Raw genomic sequence first — 23,164 nt, 5'->3', positions numbered from 1 at the left:
TTAGCGCGGTACACGCGATTCCGCGTTGGCGCAGGAAACGCGCGAGTTGAAAAATTTGAACTTTGGCAGAAAAACGTGCTGCGTTAACCAATCAGAAGCTTGCTCTAGTGACGTGATTACAGGAAGCGAGTGGAGTCGCAGAAGCCCCTCTTATGACGCAAATTTCCGCGTGAATGTCTCGATGACTAGAATTTCACGCATGGTTTTTACGCGTGAATGAAGCGAGTAAACTCAAAATGTTCAAATGGCAAACTAGACGCGGTAGACGTGATTGATGCCTCAAACATGCCTGGTGTGAACCCACAGTAATGCTGCATTCACAACAGCAGCGGTAAAGGGGTCAAGCGCGGTGTTTAGCACGGCAGACGTGATTCCGTCTCGTTCACGCAAATGACGCAAATTGAGCATAGCCGCAGGAAAGGCGCAAGTTGAAAAATTTGAACTTTGGCATAAAAAAGCACGTTTATCAATCAGGAGTTTGCTCTAGTAGTGACGTGATTACAGGAAGTGAGTGGAGTTCCAAAAGCCCCTCCCATGATGCAAATTTCCACGTGAATTTAGGCTAAGTTGACTAGAATTTCACGCACGAATGAAGCGAGTATCGTATTTTCCATACTATAAGTCACACTTTTTTTCATAGTTTGGCTGGTCCTGTGACTTATAGTCAGGTGCGACTTATATGTCAAAATTAATTCATACTAACATGAAAAAAAGAAAACATAACTGTCTACAGCCACGAGAGGGCGCTATATGTTGCTCCCTGAAAAAAAACTTTATTGAAACATTAACTTAAAGATAACGAAGAACGACTTAACAAAAAAATGCCCCCCAAAAGAATAATTTTCTAAATAAATGCGACTTATAGTCCAGTGAGAATTATATATGTTTTTCCTCTTCATGAAAATACGGTACACTCAAAATGTTCAAGCATTCAACTACGCGTGGCAGATGCAAATTTGACGCCTTAAACGCATCTGGTGTGAACCCACAGTTAGTTTGAGATTGTTTTAAGTCATGAACTTTATTTGTGTGGGGGGTGAATCCGCATTATAATTACCTACTGCCTTATATAAACCACATGACATGCGACTTCTAAAATAAAGTATCAAGCATGAAAGTAAAAAAGAAAAACCGCAAAATGCTTAAGTGACAGTAAAAATCATGGTCTTTATTTAAAAAAGAATTTAGCCATCATTACACAAGATACAGACAGTAACAAAGTGATTACACGTCATTGTGGGCACATTCCAGTTAAAACTACGTGTTCGCCCCTTAAATCCTTATTATACTATTAAGTGTTACATTACGCTCCCATTTAATGTGTTCATAATACATTTAGATCTGCACGGCTTTGTGGACCTTTCAAACCTGGCAGTGACACTGACTTGAACTCACGGTAAAGAAAAACCTCTAATCTTCAACCTTCCCTGGGTTAGAGTATGGCTCTTTAAAGCAAACGAAACTAAACATGCCTCCATTCGGAGTGAAAGAAGAACCATAACTTGGCCTCCTCTGTTCGCAGGATGCCCACCATAAGCCCACAACAGTGCAGCAACTCTAATAGTGGTTTGAAAAGGTAAAGTTTGGTGTTAAACTGCTGGGGGATAAACCCAAATGAATACATATATTACTCCAACTCCAAAAACTCCTAAGAGGAGCAAATGCTTTTAATAAAAAACAAAAACATAACGATGGTCTGCCCGGCATGGTTGAGCATACTGTTACAGACCACACGATGTGGTTTTGGTCCCAAAACCTGCAACACCAACATACAGGCAGCAGAAACTTGTGCAGAATGAAAAAAGTAAAGAGGTGTAAGAGGACAGTGGGGGAGGCACAGGCACAAGCTTCTTAAATATCCTTTATCACAATAACGGCTAAATTTCGCTGCCCGGGGATCATAAGCCACGCACAACATTTCCAAGATGGCTTTCATGGCACAAAATTGCGAGTAAATCAGAATTAAGTCATAAATTGGGAGTTGAGAATAAACACAGCACTAACGCAGTGCTGATCACACAACGTCCAGAAAAACAGAACGCCCAAAAAGCGCCATCGAGGGTATACGATTTTAAGGATCCAATATATTAGCTCAAGTCACCATTTCTGAGATGTCAACCTTTATCAAGTGCTCCTAAAAGACTGAAGTACTTTTAAATCGAGAGGCACTATATTTTGGCTGGTTGGCTTGGTGAGCTCTGCCCCGAAAGAAACCAGGGTTGAAAATGAAAGAATCACATGTGTGAAGGGAAGAAGAAAATGAGATGAGAATTGGGTGTTAGGAATGGGGAGGAAAGGGTGTTCCTGGTCCAGGCTTTTAGAAACTGTTGAGCTCGCTCAGGGTCTGGTCCAAAGTGGCATGGATCTTGACGTTCTCCTCTTTAGCATCCCTCAGTTTCTCTGCAAGAAAAACAAATCCCCGAAGGATACCAAAGTGAAACAAATGACAAATCAAATTGAAGCACACAAACCCAAGAACTATTTAGAACTTGATCTAAGATCAAGTTTTTTTTTGTAACAGATTTGAAGTGAAAACATCTGGGGTCCCTAGAAGAACAAAGAGGCTTTTTAAAGCACTTGAGCTATCAGGAACTTGAAAATGTTTTCTTTTGGCACTAGTTTGTCTATTTGCACAGCAGTTGAGGTTTCAGGTTTCAATGCTACAGACAATTTCACAGCTGTGACACTTTTCATTGGAAGATATTGGAGATGTATGTTGAGGCTTCATCTAAGACTTAAATTTAATTATAACATGATAAAACCAATTTTGCAGATCTTGCTACTGAATAAGAACTTTATCATTTTGCTTAAGAGCATAAAGTTACACTTGTGAAAATAAGGCTGTGTTTTTAAGGACTTAAAGGGAACATTTCACAAAACTTTAAGATGTAAAATAAATTTTTGGTGTCCCAAGTGCATATGTGAAGTTTAAGCTCAAAAAACCCCACAGATAATTTATTATAACTTGTTAAAAAATTGCCACATTGTAGGTGCGAGCAAAAATGTGCTGCTTTTGGGTGTGTCCTTAAAATGCAAATAAGCTGATCTCTGCACTAAATGGCAGTGCCATAGTTGTGTAGTGTAGATTAAAGGGCTGTTCACATTACGATAACTCTAAAAATATAGTTTTGAACATCTTTTTATTTTTAAGAGAATATAAACTAACTATAACGATAAAGATACAGTGAACGGTGTCGTTGGGATCACTTTGAGCGATTTTTCCCACCTGATGAATGATAAAACATTGACAGTGCATGTGCACATGCACTTAGCTGCACGCAAATAATTTTTATTACAAGAAATATCCAATATTAGTTAATGCCATTAAATGCAAGTGCTTTGCGTGAGTGCCGCATGCATGAGCGAATTAGCATAACATTATTGTTATTTATTTTTGTATCGTTATAGTTATAATGTGAATGGCCCTTTAGGGAAGGTTCTGACATCACAAGGGGAGCCAAATTTCAATGACCGTTTTTTTCAAATGCTTTCAGAGAATGGTTTACCAAAACTAAGGTACTGATTAGTTCTTTATCACATTTTCTTCGTTGATAGAAGCACTAGGGACCTAATTATAGTACCTAAATATGACTTTAAAGGCAGAGTGCACGGTTTCTGAAAAAAGACGGTCCAGATTCTATTGGCAGAGCCCCCACACCTTAGTAAACTTAAAACTCAAGGACCTTTCAAGGACTTTCCAGGTCCAATACCCTCAAATTAAAGGACTAAATGTGGAGACACATTTCAAGTGAGAGCAAGGTAACATCATGTTACTTTTTAAGATAAATTGTTACAGTTCCCTTTCAAGGGAACTCGTGCTGCGTCACTGCGGTGACACTTTAGGGACACCTCCAGTAATAATTGCGCCTATATGTATATCAAATTCAATGGTGAGGCTTAATGACAAAGACAGGGTGATGCGGGAGCCAGGAAGTTTATCGCTATCTGAAATATTGCCAAAGACAGCATTACAGGGACGCAGAAAGTATGGCAAGGGCGTCTCGTTCCTCTTTTAGGGAACAAAAGTTACATACGTAACCCTAGATGTTTTCATGTGTTAAACACAACTATGCAAAAAAGCATTTTGGTATGAATCAACATTCGCATACAGAAGATTTAAGCATTTAAAGCGAACAGTTTAGCACGTGTGCTTAAAAAGTCTAGAATTTTTATGATATTATCCTACACTACACAGGGAAAAATGTGAATTTTTTCCCAGAAAACTTCTTGCATAAAATAGATTTAAACACTATCAAATGCCCTGTATCTATGCATGTATATTTTCAAAAACTCAGGGATTGAATATTTTCCCTCCAGATTCAACAACTTTCAAGGATTTCAATGATCCGTGGGAACCCTGTATTGGGGTAGGGGCGTGTTTGTTTAAGTGATTTCAAATGTCAACATTGGCTTTCAGAGATCATGGACCCTGCCTTTAATAAAACTGAGTAAAAGTAACTTTGGCTTGAGTGAAAGTGACTTATGAGTATTAAAGTGCAATATTTTGCATCAGAATGTAGAGAAGTAAAAGTTTGCCACAGATACTTGAAATATGTATGAGTAAAAATACTTTAGAGTACTTTACATGTGAATGTCATTCTAGCAGTAGAAGTATCAATATTCACACAATTTTCACATTTGTGCCAATTCTTATGAAGTACTCTTAGATAAGGCTACACAACAAAACTAGCCATGAAAATCAGTTTGAGAATCAGAACACAGGCAATCTGTATCTGTAAAGAAGAGCTGCATTCTTGCATCCCAACCCTATTTAAGTCCCACATAATTTTAAAAGCTGGATGATGCTTTACACTGAATAAAGCGGATATCATTTACATATTTTCTGTTTTTATTGTTAAACTAATCAACGAACAGTCATTTCCATTTGCTAAGTTCCTGAATTATAACTGCAATGCTTACTTAAACTAATCCATTTAGAAGTTAGCTAAGGTTTATCCAAAATGTCACGAGTTGTTGCTACGCGCTTCTCTGTAAAAAAAAAAGTTTTTAAACTGGCAACACTGGTTTGTTCGCACCCCTGTGTGTATCTGTGACGCTGGAGCTGAAAGGGGGAAGGGGCGGGGGTCTGACTGTCTGTGACTGATTCATTGCTCAGCGTGACCTTCAGTGAAATTTTTACACAGACGATACTGTGCAGGTCTGATATAAACCTAGTATGACATTGCAAGAAAGAGACAAGGAGAGATTCAAAAGAGAGCAGAGCTTTTTTCTTCCCTTCAATAAACAGAGATAAGGCTTCAAAAAAACAAAACAAAAAAAAATACAGCAGAGGTCAAAGAGAAGCAAAAAGAGACAAAACAATACCGAGAACATTCTCTGAATAGAGTCAAATACAGGTAAAATGAGACTGGAACTGATAATGAAAACATTCATTCAGAGAAAACAGAAACAGAACATAGAAGTTTAAATAAAGACACAACAGAAACAGACACATGAAAAATCAATCAGACAGGAAGTACATAGAATATCAGAGAAGAAATATGCAACAAATGAGAACAGAAGAAGTTGGAGAAGACGAAGGAGGAGAACATCTTGATGTCACGGTCAGCCAAAGAAAAGTCCAGAAACTCTTTATCTGTGAACAGACATCATCTGTAAACGACTCATAATGAGACACCATTTCAAAACGAGGAAGTCCTTTATTTACCATGCGCGTGTAGTCACGGTAAGTTAAAATAAGCATTTGTTAAGAGCAACGTATATTATTTTAGTCCTTTTAAATGTGAGCATTAAAGCAAAACTGTATTTTCTTAAAGGATTAGTCAAATTTCAAAAATTTCTCATTTTAATGGACTTAAATGGACCCCAACACTCAACAGTTTCAATGCAGCCCAAAATTGCAGCCCCAAAGGACTCCAAACGATCCCAAACGAGGCACAAGGGTCCCATCCAGTGAAACGACCGTCATTTTTGACAAGAAAAACAAAAATTCTGTACCTTTAAACCACAACTTCTCGTCTATCTCCGGTCATGTGACAGCCAGCGCGATCTCACGTAATAACGTCAAGAGGTCACAAACGACGTATGCGAAACTACGCCCCAGTGTTTACAAGTGTGGAGAACCGTTTCGACGTTGTTGTATGTGGAATGATACTAATTAATGTCTTTGTATCAGTTTATTGTTAAAAATGGTCTGCAAATGTGTGTTTCATATATGTAACACGTGACCTTTCCACGGCATGACGCAATTACGCGAGGAGGATGACAAGTTGTTATGGTTTAAAAGTGCATATTCCCTACTTCTCTTGCCAAAAATGACAATCGTTTCACCAGACAAGACCCCCATGACTCGCCTGGGATCGAGTCCTTTGAAACTGCAATTCCAAACTGCATCAAAAATGTTACGTGTTGGGGTCCATTAAAATGAGAAAAATCCAGGAATGTATTTCTAAAAAAAAAAATTCTTCTTGACTGTTTAAACAAAGAAATGATTTTAGATGACATGGTGGTGAGAAAATTATCTGGATTATTTTTGAAGAAAATTGACTAATCCTTTAATTTGTCTACACAGTAGACATGTTTAAACAAATTATTCCCAATTATCTCCGCAGTTTACTTTAACGTCATTGTCATGATGTCACAACTATACCATGACATTCACGTATGATGTCGCACATTTACATAAAAACGATTTAGCATTTGAACAAATTGGCGAATTATAAGGTAATTTACATACAGGCAAGCGATACAAAAACAGCCGGTAAAAAACGGTCCTAAAAAATTTCCTATTATTACTTAACTACAAGTAGGCTAAAAATGCCTTGCGATACGTCAGTTAAATCGAAAACACATTTATTGCCGTAGTATATTAGTACATTAATCACAAAAGCGCATACAAATTAGTACTGTACAGCGGTACTGGCAAAGTCTTCAATCTTCACACAAACTCTCTTAAAGCAGTAAAAACCAACACAAATACTGTCAACTATTAACTCTGCAGCTAAGCTTTATGCTGTATACTAAAAGTATACAATCTGAGGTTATAGAGCTCAAAGTTAGCTAACCGATTCAGTCACGAGACTCGAAATCTGCCATGGCTGCAAGACTCAGTCACCCGGCAACAGCACAACCCAAAACCACACGCATGCACACGCCTGTATTTACATGGAGGTCATGTCGTTGAGGGCATGATCCAACTCTTCACTAATGGCCTTGTACTTGAGTTTCTGAGCGTAAAGCTCATCTGTTCACATCCAAAGAAAGAGAAGGAAGAGGAAGGACAGATGATGAAGAGAGCAGGAGAGAGAGATAAAAAAAGTTTAGAAAATGGGAAAATGGCAAAACTAAGATTACGACGGTTGAAGGCGGACAGGAAGCAGACGGCGAGATAATGCTATACATAGAATATGAGTTGCATAAAAATGAAAAAAAAAAGATCATGTTGTAGGAAATTTATGAAAAAGGCAGCAAGGAGAATGAGAAAATCATACCTTCCAAATCATCAATGGTTTTCTCCAGTTTGGCCACAGACCTCTCTGCAAACTCGGCACGGGTCTCAGCCTGGCAGACAGAGACACGTTCGTAAGATCAAACTGCTTGGTCAGCTCCAGCACATAACATTTTTCTTTAATATACTCCGTAAACATAAAACAGTTTATGCAGTACTAAGTTTACAGTTTGTATAGAAATTATGCAAAATGGAAACATAAATAAGAAAGTGTTATAATTAGAGATGCAGATTTATCGGCCAATAATGGGTATTGGTCGATAAAAGCAATTTTACACACTATCGGCTATTGGCCAGTAGGTAAAAAAAACTGCCAATAGTCATGGCTGTTATATCCCGACAATCAAAAAAGAACAGGAAAATGCTATTAATTTGAGCTCTGTGTATAGAAAATGTAAAGAAACATCACTAGTTTAAAGTTTAATATTAATGGTCATTATATGAATGAAAACTATTTAAAAAAATGTGATTTTCAGAATTTGTTAATTTAACCACCAAACTATCGATATGAGCCGATATCACTCTGAATAACCAGCTATCGGTGGAAAAATGTCATATTTTTAGTTATAATGCAAATTTCTAGTTATAATGTAACATTTATTAGTCTGTGAAAACACAGCTAAAGCCATTTTTAAAGGGACACTCCACTTTTTTTGAAAATATGCTCATTTTCCAGCTCATTTTTACCTTTTTGGAATCCATTCAGCTGATCTCCGGGTCCGGCAGTACCACCCCCAGCACAGCTCAGCACAATCCATTGAATCCGACCAGACCATTAGCATTGCGCCAAAAAAATAATTATCAAAGAGTTTTGATATTTTTCCTATTCAAAACTTGACTCTTCTGTAGTTTCATCGTGTACTAAGACTGACGGAAATTAAAAGTTGCCATTTTCTAGGCAGATATGGCTAGGAACTATACTTCATTCTGGCGTAATAATCATGGACTTTGCTGTAGTAACATGGCAGCAGGAGGTGCACTAATACTACGCACTGCCCGAAAACAGTCCCCTGCCTTTGAAAGTTACTAAGGGGACTATTTTCGGCTGCTGCACAATATCACTGCGACTCCCGCAGCCATGACACAGCAGCAAAGTTCTTGATTATTACGCCAGAATGAGTATATAGTTCCTAGCCATATCGGCCTAGAAAACCGCAACTTAATTTTCCATCAATATTAATATTCAATCAATATCTGCCTACACGATGTAACTACAGAAGAGTCAAGTTTTAAATAGGAAACTCTTTGGTTATTTTTTAGCGCAATGCTAATGGTCTAATCAGATTCAATGGATTGTGCTAAGCTATGCTAAAAGTGCTAGCGCCAGACCCGGAGATCAGCTGAATGGATTCCAAAACGGTAAGAATCAAATGTTTAAATCTAGAGGAGCTGGAAAATTAGCATATTTTCAAAAAAAGTGGAGTGTCCCTTTAAGTGATTTACTGTTTTCAACATGAAGAACATTCTGTGAACATTAACCTTGATATCTTCATCAAAGATTGAAATCAATGCGAAATCAATGGTTGAAATCAAACTTGGTGGCCCTAATCTCAATTAGATTATGAGGCTTTAGCCAGGATTTCATAAACAGGGTCACACATCATTTCTATGACAGAAGGCAAATGTTCATGTAATCTCATGTTACCTCCTTCAGCTTATCAGTGAGGATCTTGATTTCTTCCTCATACTTGTCTTCCTTCTGGGAATACTGTATGGGGGAAAGGGAAAATGAGTCAGGGGAGAAAGTGAGAATATTTCAATTCGGCACACTTCAAACAGAGTTTCATGTCACTTTATAGCATTTTTCCACAACAGCTCATTAAAAGCAGCGCAGCTGTCTATGTTTTGACATGACGGTGCATTTTTCCCCTAAATGTTTTTGGCCCTGGCCTGCTGCTGTTGTGCAAGGCTTGCGATGCCACGACTGTGCTCGTTGAGGTGCTGCATGTGCCTTGAACAAATCAGGACGTGTGCTGGAATGCAGCTGCAACATCAACAAAACAGGTACGTGCGAAGACAAACACTTCTTGAGCAATTTAGAACTTAGAAGAAGTTCAAGAAGACTTTAATACATCTCACTTTGTGATTAAATTCATACACAAAATATAAAATTTGGCGAAAATGGACATGGATTAAACAAACTATTTATCAAACACTATCCATTTTTATACCACAAGGCTGTTAAGTGTTTTATTCTGATTGGATGAGATTGGATGAATGTTCCACTGGTATGCATTACTTTTCGATAAACGCACACCCAACCTGTCAGATGTCTTAAAATAACCACCAGAGCAATGTCTGTGGTAACCTTGGTATAAGCAGAATAATTGACTGTGGTATACAAGCGAAATATTTGAAATTATACCATGGGGCTGTAGAAAGTTTATTCCAATTGGTCGAGAAATGTTCCACGGGTATGCATTACTTTTCAATAAACGCACACCTAACCTGTCAAATGTCTTTAAAATAACCATTCACGATGCAAATTACCACCTTGGTTGTGCATTATTTTTGAATAATTAAACGACCTGTTGTCAATTATTCCTTACATAATACCGTAAACAGGTGAGTGGCTCAATATGGAAACTGGTAAGTTAGTACTCTGTATTCCGAAGTCACTAGCTCTTCCGGTTTTCCATTTTAAGTACTGAATTCCAACTACTGCCACCTGCTGGTACAGAAAGTTATCTCCTTACACTGGCGCAGAACAGATGTGCTACGTGAGCGCTGTCCACTTGGTGTCAACACGAGCTGACCCCACAGTTTGCACTACTTTGTTTATCGGTTCAGAATCAGCGGTCAGAATGGTCAACTGGTTACCCACACCCAAATAGTTAAGTAGTAAAATTGGCCCTGGCAATGTCGGCAAAATTCATCCACTTCCAAGCATTACCTGTGTGACAAGTCAACAAGAACTTTTAAGACAACTGACGAGCTCAGATGCAAAACCCTTTGACATGTTTTTTTTTTATAATTTAGCATATTTTATTAATGAATCCTACCAAGCAGATTTAAAGCAAAAGTATTTGATGAACGTATAATATGTGCAGGGAGGATTTGGTTTTGACGGAGGAAGCGTTTAGAGGCCTTTACATCTGAGCTCCTCTATTGCGACTGCAATTTTAAATCGCATGCTGTAACTACATTTCAAAAACTGATCTATATACACATGCAAATTGACATCTTTGGATGTTTAGTCCCAGCACATTAAGGCGGCATGTAATGCACATCCCACACCACTGCAAACCGTAACCATCCATCAATTCAGTTTTTACTGAACCTGTACACACGGCATGCTGCAAATTATGTAAATGAACAGACACTCTGCCAAAAGTCATTTCATGCAGCATTCGTTAGATTCACTTCTGCATCATTAAACGAATGACATCTGCTTTATTTTCTTATGGCATGACTGGTTGTGCTAGATTCTATATGGTTAACAACTTACGCAAATCCTTGACGTAACGGTCCACCCCATAATCTGGTCTGACACGTGGCCTTTCACCGTGGACAGTGACATACAGCCATACACAAGCAAAAGGCCACTTGTAAATGAGAGTTACGCTCACATGACCGGTCAGATCGGTGCTTTGGTTATTAGAGAACTTATATTCGATTGCCTGGAGGGCAATTTGCAAGATTGAATCAAAGTCCCTCGTTACCTTCAGAAACCACACTAAAACCAAAGATCGTGCATAAAATGCGCACACACACACACACCCTACCTTCTCAGCCTGGGCCTCCAAACTCTTAAGATTGTTGGTGACATTTTTCAGCTCCTCCTCCAGCTCAGCGCATTTGCTACATACAGAGCAGCCATTTTAATTTCACAGGAAGAAGAAAAGAGACAGAAGGGAAAGGACAGAGATGACAGGCCGGTCGTGCCAGCACAGTAATCGGGATGATGTTACACATATAAACTGTAGAAAGGAGTCTGTAGAAATGATTGTCTACATGAAACATGATACAAGAAATTTCACCCAAACATGAAATTGATTTCCATACCAAATTTCAGTATTTTTTGCAGCCTTAGCTGTTTCTTCCATACAATGTTGAGCAATACAAGTGATAAATCAATCCACAACAGTAATCCATAGGGTTTCTATTCACAGGACATCTAAAATTTATGAATGAGATCATTTTCAGCAAATACCCTTTTAGGTTTAGCTATTGTAACGACAAAAACTCCAAGAACGTGAGTGTCTTGAGTTTTTTCTTACTTCAGATCAGTGGTTCTCAAACTTTTTCAGTGTGCAGCCCCCCTTGTGTACGGTGCATTCCTTCGCGGCCCCCCAAAGAATATGTATGAAAAATTTGTTTTAAAACATAACATTTTAATTAGACAAAACATTAAATTATACAAAGCAGTGCTGTTGGTTAAAAGCCTAGGTTTAATTACACAAAATTCATAATAAATTTATGTATTTTATAAAATGTCACAAAACTGGGGCCCCCTGACACCATCTCACGGCCCCGGCCCCCAGTTTGAGAACCACTGCTTTCGATAAATGCACGCTAAATGTAAATGTTAACGCAAGTCATTTGGGAGCTTGCTGTAGTCTCTATTCACTTTCATTGTGTGGAAAAAACAAGCAGGGCACGATGCATACTTTGTGTTTGCATGTCTGCAAAATATTTTCATGTTTGGGTGAACTTCTCTTTTAAAATGTTGTGTTATCATCGCCCCGTGCCAGAATTGCGGTGTGTTTTCTAACAGTAGCGTGTGGTGTAGTGAGTTGGTCTGTAGCACAATAAGGCACGAATATGATTGTGAAAGTGAAAAAAATGTGTCTCTTAGAGGAACATGAACACGTAAGCTTTAGCTTCAGGCAGAAATGACAAAGCGCGGTGACTGAAGCTTGTTATACAAGCATGCATATCAAGCATTTTCACTTCTATCATGCTGTGTGGTTAGCGACTCATGCGATTTGCAAAAAAAAACGCTACCTAAAAGTGAATGGTTAGATGAGAGGAAAGATGAAGGGAAAACCAGGTAAAACAGTTGAAGCACAGACTAAAGAGGGCTGGATGGAGGAGTTTGTTTCCATTGACGGCTATGTCTGTCACTCAAACATACAAAATTTAGATCCCGCTACGATGCGGGCATCGCATTCTCAACATTCTCTCGTGGTCACGTTTCAGATAAACACATACGTGGCCGAATGGTCAAACACATACAAACAAAATCTTTCAAGCGGGATATGTACCTTATCCTCTGAGGCCTGGAGACTCTTCAGTGTCTGGTCAAGAGCTCTCAGCTCCTCATCCAACTGCTTGGCATGGCTGTTAGTTTGAACGGGGAGGGGAAGGTATGTCAGGTCAAAGGTCACACATGCCCAAACACAAATGAGAGGGGAGATATGAATTTAAAGATGGAGTCAAAGCAATGAAACCACTCACGCACACTAAGGAGAATTATGGTTATGACAGAGCATTCCCATTGTCATGCAAATTTAGCATTTTTCTCACGCTAGGAGCACAATGAGTTTAAGCTTCAAATGGACACAGTGGGAAATGGAGGCTAAAGAGGACTGTATGTGTGGTCTACACTGGAGTATGTGTGTTTGTTTATGTGAATTGTGATATTGAATCTGCGATTAACCTCTCGGCAAGCTCTGCTCTCTCCTCTGTACGCTCCAGCTCACCCTCCACAATAACCAGCTTACGTGCCACCTGTAACGGACACCCAACAAAATAACATTTAGTATGAAGTACCAATATAATATTAGATGTTTGGACCATAAAACATGTAGTTTTAAGATGTTACCTCCTCATACTTGCGGTCGGCTTCCTCAGCAATGTGCTTGGCCTCCTTAAGCTGGATCTCCTGGAGCTCCATCTTCTCCTCATCCTTCAGAGCCCTGTTCTCAATTACTTTCATCCCTCTATAAAAAAAAAATAAGAGATGGATATGGAAGTGAATCAGAAAGCAATGAGAATTGAGGTGGAGAGGATGACTAAAAACCATCAAATTATGATTCAATGTGTTTGATTAGACAACAGTATGGTAAGTTGTGCCACACCTAGCAGTGTACAGAATTGGTCACATGAACACATATTTAGAAAGAGATCATCTAAATAAATGTTTTAAAAGCAATATGCATGTTTAAGCAAAGTAAATTTGTGTATGTTAAACTTATCCAGATGTTGGTGAACGGACCATGAATAAGATCCAATGGTAATGCACAACGTATTATTTTAATCAATGTAATTCATTAATCATGCAATGTTGAACATTTCTGCAACATTCAAATAGTAAATGTTAAACCAGTTTCTGGCTGTTTTTGGAAAATGCACATTAACACCAAAGTAGGAATTTTGAATAGTATTGTGCACACAGAAGCTCTTTTTTATTCCATAAATGTTCCTCATTCAACTTTTCCATATTTCCCTTACTGTATAACATACTTTGATATGTCATAGCTTCCCCCAAGTAAGGTACATTTCTATAGCTTTTTCTTTTTAGACAAACCAAAATCATTATGAGTATTTGTTAAACACCATTTGTCTTAACCTAGTGGACTATTTAGTTAAGAGAAATGGGTTCAGGGTCGCACCTCTCGCTCTCATCTGCAGCTTTCTCGGCTTCCTCCAGCTTCTGCAGGGCTGTGGCCAATCTCTCCTGAGCACGATCCAACTCCTCCTCAACCAGCTGGATACGCCTGTTCAGAGACGCCACCTCTGCCTCAGCCTACAGCACAAACATGTCATAAAATAACATGAGATTGGAGAAGATAAACTATTCCGGAGAACTTCAGGAGCCACACAAGCGTGACATAAAATAAGGAACGGGAAAAGATTGGCATGAACTGGAAGAAGAAACCACAAGACCTGGCAACGTGTGTCAATGAGATATTGGAAAAGCATGACACTGTGGAAATTTTTGGAGCGGAGTGGCACACTTTGTACTGCAACCGACACAGAGATGTCTTATAGATATGGCATTTTGGTAACCAAGTCAAAACCCAATCCTATACAGAATTTGGGGGATACAGCACCCAACATGCAGATTATTAAATGGTCCAGTGTCATTTTTACTACTCTAACCTTGTAAATATAAGCCGCAATGGTACATACCAGGTATTTTTGGTATTGATATTCAATGTATCACTTTCAATCATCACACAGCAAAATACCCTTAGGAAAAAAATACTGGCATACTTTACTTACCATTTAGAGTGTTTTTGGCTTTTGTCATATTGATAACCAGTATTATCATAGTTTTAATAAATCACAAAGTGAAACCTCTGCTATGGTAGTGAGACCATAGTAAATGTGTGGTTACTATGGCTTCAAGACAAATACCACAGTTCAACAATGGTTACTGTAGTAAACCCATGGTTAAGCTTTAAATAAAAAATGTTTACTGAAATAAACGTTAACATTTTTAGAATAACAAAGATTTAGTTGATATCAAGTTTATGCGACCCCTATAATTTTATTCAGTTTTCAGGTTGACGCCGCGCCTCGTCAGCTGAGATGAGCCTCTCTCAGCGCTCGTGCACGGCTTCCGGATATGACGACACCACTAACAAACACTGGAGTTTCGCTCCAAATAAGGACTGAGGAATCTAAAGTCTGCAGGGCGAGTTCATCTCACGTAATGCCGATGAGACGGGAAGGCACGCTTGAGTGATAAGCGACCTCAATCGAAAAAATGTCGACTAAAGACGAGTGTCAAGTAAAACAAAACTCATAAAAGTTGCCCGAGATACAGCGGGCAGATGTGACATGCGCGAGCAACTCAAAGTGCCGAGATGAGCACCTGATGGCCCAGATGTTAACATACGCGAATGATAACGCGCCGACATCTAAACGACGTTCAAAGCATTACATGGACATGACAATACAACCCAACTGATAATTTTTATTTTAAAAACTAGTAGATTGTAGATGCTTTAGCGCGAAATATTTAGTGACTTCCTTTAGGCCTCACCCGCAAAATCAGGCAAACAATGTGCGAGACTGAGAGGATGGGATAAACCCGTCCGCGGTTAGCACATCCAAACAAAGTAAGACAGATCGCAAATATTTACATGCATTTACACATCAATCAATCTTTTTTTAGGTGGTGCCCATCTCATCAAGTAATATGCAGATCCAATTAAAATGGTAAAGATGACTCGACGCGCATTAGCTTGGAGATTTTGCAATAACTATCTCACCGGCCCATCCTTGCCTCACATTGTAAGATAATAAATCATCCAGACTCTTATACATAACAGCTTAAGCACCAATATATATTCGACACGTGACATTTATACGTGCAAACTCGTTTGGTTACAGATATTAAATTGAATTTTTACGGAAATTCTTCTCATAGCTGCAAGGGCGTGAAAGCGAAAACGCGATATGTTGTATCTGACCGCGACACATTGTTGCAAGTACAACGCATTGAGAACGCGTAAAAGTGAAATGAAATAGCGTATGGATACGCTTACCTGCTCTCTGTGAAGCTTCTCATCCTCGACCTGCCTCTGCAAAATCTCGGCTCTTTCTTCTGCCTCATCCGCTTGCTGTTGTAAAACTTTAATTTTTCTCTTAACCGCGTCGATGCTGTTGGATCCGGCCATTGTGCTGTGTTACTTTAGGAGTAGTGTGGTCGAATAAATCGGACTCTTGTCGAGCAGCCCTAAAGCAGCGGAGTGGACCGAGCCGTGAAGAAAAAAAAGTCAAAGGCACCAACGCCCCGCCAACAAGTCAAACGCAGCGAGAGTGGAAGTAACGTGAGGATCAGATGTTACGCGCACGCTTGCCTTTTGATTGGAGCAACGCTACCTCGACCAAATTGTCTCAGATGCAAATGAAAGCGATTAGGAAAATGTTTAGAAGACCGATTTTCGTCTTAAAGTTAACGTTATTTTATTAAAATCGAAGCAAGGACGTGGCAAGTTTTCCTAATTTACTGGCTTCCGCTTTGATGCCTTTCAATGGCGAAACACTTCTTCAAGTTTCTTTTTCAAATCAATGAATGAGTCTAAATGTCATGTAGTCTTTGCTTTCCCTCCCCGGGTTTTCTCTTCACACACTTTGCTCAGTTGCCTAAACTCTTCCTTTTTAGAGTACTTCCGGACAACCCCACCCTGTCTCCAACGGTTTAAGGGCAAAAAGTGAGGTGTAATCGCTGATCCCGGATCAGAGGCGGCGCGGCGTCAAGTCCCAGCGGGATGGGTGGCTACTCGTTTCAGAGATGATCTACGGTCAGCAGTTTTTTGACCCACCTGCGTAATTTTTACGGAAAGGCCACCCCCTGTTTTACACGTGTCCTGGCCAGGTAGATGACGTAACGCACAAATCATTACGACATTTCAGGCCACTCCTTTACACAGGAATGTGAATGAATAAATCAGATGGTCATTTAGGATGTAGCTCACATTATCAGATTTGGTCTGATCAGTGATCAGACAGGGCCTTTAATAAGACGTATTTCTGGTTTGACTGATTTTAGTTTAGGCCTGTTTATTTGAATAATAAAACTAATGCTTATTTTAGGAAGCTCTATTGCGCAAGATCAAGTGTGTTGTAATATAATAAAAGACTGTTGAAATCTACATTGTTTAGAATATTTTTTTTTTTCAAAATCCAGGCACTAGTTAGTTATAATTTTATCATTGATTTGATCTTAGATTGAGGTTATGTCTACAAAAAAAGGAAATACTATGGTTTGTCACCTTTCTAAAACACACAACTAGTTACATAGTTACACACATAGGCTATTTACAAATATCATTTATGTTGTTATGATTCATATAGCATTAGCCTCAATGCTGTTTAAATAAGGGCAAAACAGCAGAATATATAGGCTATTATTTTTTATCTTATTTTCTAATTTGACAGAAAGTGACTGGAGCATCTGGTTTGTTGAGATGGCTCTATAGAAACAATTGTCTATACTGTCTAAATGGTGTTATGGCAGTAAATAAGAGTCATTTCTTTGTCTTCTACATAAAAGCATCCTACATAATGTAAAATATGTGAAAATATCTTTAATAAGGTCATTGAAATCAAACTTTGATGCTAAAATAAGTAGGTTATGAGACATCAGCCTAAATTTCACAGACAGGATCACATTTCTTTTACATGTAGGTGTTCTCGTAATAACATTGATTATTTGTAATCTTTAACTTTGTAATAAAGTAATGGTTAGAGATTTCCCCATAGACTTTATTATCTGAACATTAGCTCATTAAAAAAGCATCCAGAACAGGCTGAATTTACAGGCCTGGGCAAAACCGAACAAGACTATTGTTGTAATACTGCTGTCTGATTTCATTCTGTGGTGTAGAATGCGCAATCGTTCTGACGTTCTTACATCAGAGTACTGGAAACTGTTTAAAGAAGACTGTTTTAGTATTGAAATGGCTTTAAATGTTTAGCTTAATGCAATGTTTAAGGCATAGGAATGATGACTGATACTGAATCATTCAGCTGCAGAAGAATAATGCAAAATCATGTATCGTCATTTCCTGACTCTCCCTTCCTGCATTCCGCCACTAGTGCAGAACTACTCTGACAATAGCCATTTTACGTCTGTACCCTCATTTCACCAGACGATGGCGCCAAATGATCTACATAGTATTTGTTAACCAGAGGGCAAAGACCACTAGGGGGCCCTCAACAAACTTCAAACTTTTCAAGATAACGTAAAATAACATTTTTATACATCATTCTGGTGAGACAAAGCTCTTTAATATTTAAATAGGATGAAACTGTGAGTTGTGAGTGGAGGGCGCTTCAAATGTTGTGGAGAATCAGAAGGGATTGAAGTAAAAAAATCCACTGATCTACATACAGTAAAGTACAGTAGCTTATTCATCAGCTTTCTTTCTTTCTTTCTAGCATTTACAGTATTTACAGTATTAATAATTTTGTTTTTCATATTTGTGTTTATATATTAAAACAGAATATGTAAGGTAATGATTTTGTCTTGCCCTAGCATTCTGAGGCAAGTTGATAAGAGACGCAATGGCCTCATCTAGGGTGGGCCTGTTTACATTAAAGGTTAAATGTGATAAGGTTTAACATAAAGTCTTTACATTAGACCTCTGCGATACACACATAAACACATGCTCATATCAACTCACTGCAGCTGGAGACATAATATATAAATTGGATTTAAATAATAATCCTTATAGATTAAACATCATCTATGACACTTTCTATTTCAGTTCAACCACGCATCAGCTATATATGTCATTTTAGAGAAGTGCACACAGGTTTCGCACATCTAACATTTTACCATAACTACACCGGACAGCACAGGAGCCAGTTTAAAGAAGTCTGTTCAAAGTATCCAACCCGAAATGGACCACAGTGGTCTGTCTGTCAAATGCTCACTGCGTGATATTGAATGATTAATTGGATTAAGTTGAAAATGATCCCTAAAGTCTTTTCTAACCGTGCATGGTTAAAAGGTAAGTGATAGTTTCGCACCAAAGTTTTCACTCAAGGTTGGGATGAAAATAGATTTTAGAGCGACAGCTGTAATAAAGGCAACCCACACTCACCCACCGCTGCGGGCTTTTGTTCTCCTGCTTGCTGTCTTTATAGGGGTTGCCAGATTGAAAGCAATTAATCCTCCTCACATTACAACAATATATTACGGTGTGTCTCCCTATGGTACTAACATGACTAATAGAGCATTTTAATTGGCAGTGTATTATGGCGTGTCTCCCTATGGTACTTACATGAATAAAAGAGCATTTTAATTTGGTAGTTATTTGTACAAATTGAAGCAAATAGTTTTTTGTTGTTGCCAGTCTATAGCTAAAACACTTTTCAGAGCTTATCCTGAAAAGTTTTATATGTCCCTGTCCACCTTTGTCTGAAATGGTGTGCAAAGCCTCTAGTATTAGCCCACAAGTACCATCTTACGAAGGCCAAACGTTATGACAACAGGTGTCCTTGCTATATGGAGAACAAAGGAACAACGAGCAATAGATGGACATGCTTGGTTGATGGGTATGATGGCACAGGCTTAGTTTAGCTGTCGGGAATCAAGTTACACAATGGCTAGCTCTACTTGCACACTATAGTTGTCTAGTTAATGATATATATATTTTAAGGTGCCTATGTGGTCAGTTTAAACTTGAAAGGTAAAAGCAAATATATAATATAGCATCATTATTTATGTATGCATAAGTATTCATGGCCGCTTTTTTTGGTGTATGGATTTTATATAAACATTTTAACAGAACCTTTAAAATTTTAATTTATTTTGTACTGAAAAAGTTTTGGTAAAAAAAGTTTTTTTTAAATGGTCAAAAATGCACCCCAGCTGTTACTGGGACAGTCCCCTTGCAAAAAGTACAACTTTTGACCTAAACAGTTCATATTAGTAGATATAATAGTATCTCAAAGGTATATTGGGACCAGATACATATCTGTACGCCTACCTAATGGTACATATTAGGACCTTTTTAAAGGTTACTGTCCCAGTGACCGCTGGGATACATATTTTGGTCTTTTTTACAGTGTATGAAAAGGTAAAAAATATATAATTCTTTCCAAACTGAAAATTTTTGGTAAACCAAAAATGTTTTTTCTATTGCACCACTTTAATATAATGATAAAGATTTTTTCACTAATGCCTGAATCACTTTTCGTCACCTCTTCAGTGCAACTTATGTGTTCGTTATGGATACAGGGACATTAAAAATCGATGGTCTACATAACACCCGAACTGGTTGAAAGCGAAGTTTAGGGGTGCTATTCTCAAAATATAAAAGTAGACAGTGGAAGGGCATGCTAGGCTATAGTAAGATTATATTTAAAGGGGCCGATGCACCAGAGACAATAGAAGTCGGAGCCTGAATTATTGACATCACAGTCAAAAACGGGCAGTGACAGAGTCAGCTGTGGAGGAGTGCATGGAAAAATATGAGAAGAATGAAAGGGGTGGAGTAACGTTTGGGATGCTGCATTTGTTTGCGTGTCTGTGACCATCACTCAGCATCTGCGGCCTTCTTCTCAGCTATCTCCAGTTTCTCCTGGGCGTCCTTCAGAGCCTCTGAATATTTGTCCAACTCGTCCTCAGTTCCTTTAAGTTTCTTCTGCATTTGAATGAGTTCATCCTCATGCTGTTAGAAACAAAGAAACGGCGGGGCGGGGAGTGAAGAAGAGTGCGAAATATTATCACTGATGAATCATACACCATAATACGCATTCACACATGCTCACATCATTCTTTCCCGCAGTATCACTTCTACATTCAGATTGGCACTTGGTGACCCTACCTTCTCCTGGTTTGGTTAGATATACAGAGCAAAGCACTACCTTAAGATCACCTCTTAAATAAAATGTGTGCTATATTTTGGCCAACTAAATGCCATTGGTTTAAAATGTTATATTATGCAAAAGCATTCATACATTTTTAAGGGATGCTTAAGCCCTAATATTTTTGGGGCTCATGCATGTTCCTAAAGACCTTTAGCTTTAACCTCTTGAAATTGACTTTTTCTGGCCTTTCTATATCAGTCTAACCTGTTTGCTCCTGTCCTCTGCTCCTTTCCTATCGGTCTCTGCCTGTTCGGCCTGATCCAAAGCGTTCTCCTTGTCCAGCTTGAGCATCATCATCTTCTTCTTGACGGCTTCCATCTTGGCGTCTGTGGGTAGGGCTCACGGTAAGAGAAATAGATGAGGAAAGTGGACTGTGCTGTGTGTAACCAAAGGTGAGCAGCCGTGCCCTGGGAACAGGAGCTGGTCGAGAGAGGTAAGTGGAGGAAGAGAGAGAGAGGGGGAGTAAAGTTGGGAGAGACCAAACTCAGCTAGGCACAGTGGGATGGCATTTATATCAAAAGCATCATACCCCTCCCATTTTCCAACAAGCCCCGCCCATCCACTGTTATAGCTCACCTAATACAGGCATAAACCCTGATGGGACAGAGCTGTATTGTTATTACTTGAGCTTTTCGATCAAAATATTTTTACATATAGATTCTGCTTATCTATAGATTGTGCAGATCATCCCATGAAATTCGTTGTGAATGAACACGCAGGACACTAGCAAACACGACAAAGGAAAAAGAACAAAAGGCAATGGACAAAGATCAGCTTCAGCTATAATAAGACAAAGCCTCTGTGTTGGTGACAGGCACAGGTGTTTGTCCCTCTGTGTGTGTGTTACATTACTTGCATCCCTAGCTGCACTTTTCCCTTTATGACTCATGTGTCACCACATTTATCATTTTACAGATTTTTTTTTTTTAATGCAAGACACTGTTGTATCATTAACCATGTATAAGCAGCCATAGGAGAACAGTGTTTTGAGCCATTGTCTTTATTCACAGAGTTAATAGATCAAAGTAAATGTATATAAGTTTGAACACAAAGTATATTTAAACTAAAAGAGTGATGCTCTCGAATATCACAGACAATTGCCTGTCCTACCATAGTAATTGTAAGCTGCATCTGAAAAGGAGATTTAGTTCAAAACACAGACAGCAAGAAATGTCATAAATGTGTGATCCTGTAAGCCCATTGTTCTGACGGTGATGTCATTCATGTGCGACATAAACTACTTTTTTGCACTTTCTGATGTCAAGGGACAATGCATGGTGTCAGGTTATGAGTGAGCTTTTATTCTGAGTCATGCGGCCATGGTAAGGTTCAAATTCATTGTTTAAAGGGACAATAAGTAGGATTTACCGCCATCTAGTGGTGAAATTGTTTTTGCATTCAAACGAATAGTGCTCTCTAGCGCCTCGCTTTTCCAAATGCGTGTTGCAACTACGTTAGCCGTTATGTAATCATTGATCTCCTTGACCGTTTCAGCTGGTTCATGTGTTCTGAATGAAAATGCGTTTTGGAAAAGCATTGGTAGGCTAGTGCTTTTTGTCCCTCTCTGCTATTATAGTTATCAGTATGGCGGAACGACTTGGAGGCCTCCTTGGACTTACCCGTTCAATGTAAGTAAAGAGAAGAAATTCTAAGCTTACAAAGAAAAGTCAGATCACTGGCAGAGGTCATTTGACACCAACAAGGACATATTTATGAATAAAGACATTGATTTTGATTAATAAAACATTTAAAACCCTACTTACTGTCACTTTAAGAACAAATAAACATTAAATTAGTTTTAAGATTGAATTACTGAGTATTCTCAAATATTTTATTAAGAGCATCTTAATTTAAATAGGTACTAATTTGAGTACTATGCAAAATTTTTTAATTAAAATATTTGAATATTTTATTATTTAAAATATATTTTTTTTCAATTTAAAATATTTGAATATTTTATTATTTAAAATATATATTTTACAGTAAAACATAACTAAGTAAATGTCCCTAAAATGCAAATGGATTTACATATTTCATTAAGTAAGCAAAGCTTTAAAGGGCACCTATTATGCCAAATCCACTTTTACAAGGTGTACGAACATAAATGTGTATTGGCAACCATACAATGAAAAAAATTCACCCACTTCCTTTTTTTAATTCTCACTAAACCAAAGCAGTCTCATTAGACATGCCAATTTGATTCTCTTGTTAATGTGACATCACACCGACAAAGCCCCGCCCACGGGCACTGACTGACAGTCCTGCCTTACCATAGTTTCCAGCCTTTGCGAGGTGTACGCTGTCCACCATATTTTCATAGTTAGATACTTTTATCTCAGACTGCATTCACAGGAATCAGATTTATTTTTCTGTTGGTGACCCCCCAGTCACATTAGCTACAAGAGACAGAGCGACAGG

The 23,164-nt window shown here is 38.5% G+C and overlaps 1 protein-coding gene across 8 annotated transcripts; it reads right to left on the bottom strand.

Annotated features, from left to right (window-relative positions):
* Positions 1-1,147: 1,147 nt before the first annotated feature.
* On the bottom strand, positions 1,148-21,241 carry tpm3 (tropomyosin 3). 8 transcript variants are annotated; one of them, XM_055219685.2, is made up of 10 exons: positions 20,951-21,241; positions 20,422-20,547; positions 14,026-14,159; positions 13,236-13,353; positions 13,071-13,141; positions 11,194-11,269; positions 9,114-9,176; positions 7,452-7,521; positions 7,126-7,204; positions 5,203-5,596 (listed from the first exon to the last, which is right to left on the bottom strand). In XM_055219685.2, exons 1-10 carry the CDS (start codon positions 21,062-21,064, stop codon positions 5,593-5,595), a joined length of 855 nt encoding a protein of 284 aa, XP_055075660.1. In that variant the 5' UTR covers positions 21,065-21,241; the 3' UTR covers positions 5,203-5,592. The 8 variants fall into 8 exon arrangements, with proteins under 8 accessions (XP_055075659.1, XP_055075657.1, XP_055075663.1 ...); XM_055219683.2 differs by lacking the exon at positions 11,194-11,269 and adding an exon at positions 12,676-12,751 and having other exon boundaries at positions 20,951-21,240; XM_055219684.2 differs by lacking the exons at positions 5,203-5,596; positions 7,126-7,204 and adding an exon at positions 1,148-2,400 and having other exon boundaries at positions 20,951-21,240.
* Positions 21,242-23,164: the final 1,923 nt, after the last annotated feature.

This window comes from Misgurnus anguillicaudatus, chromosome 20, assembly GCF_027580225.2.
Source record: "Misgurnus anguillicaudatus chromosome 20, ASM2758022v2, whole genome shotgun sequence".
NCBI lineage: Eukaryota > Metazoa > Chordata > Actinopteri > Cypriniformes > Cobitidae > Misgurnus > Misgurnus anguillicaudatus.
This window is presented reverse-complemented; position numbering and strand designations above follow the sequence as displayed.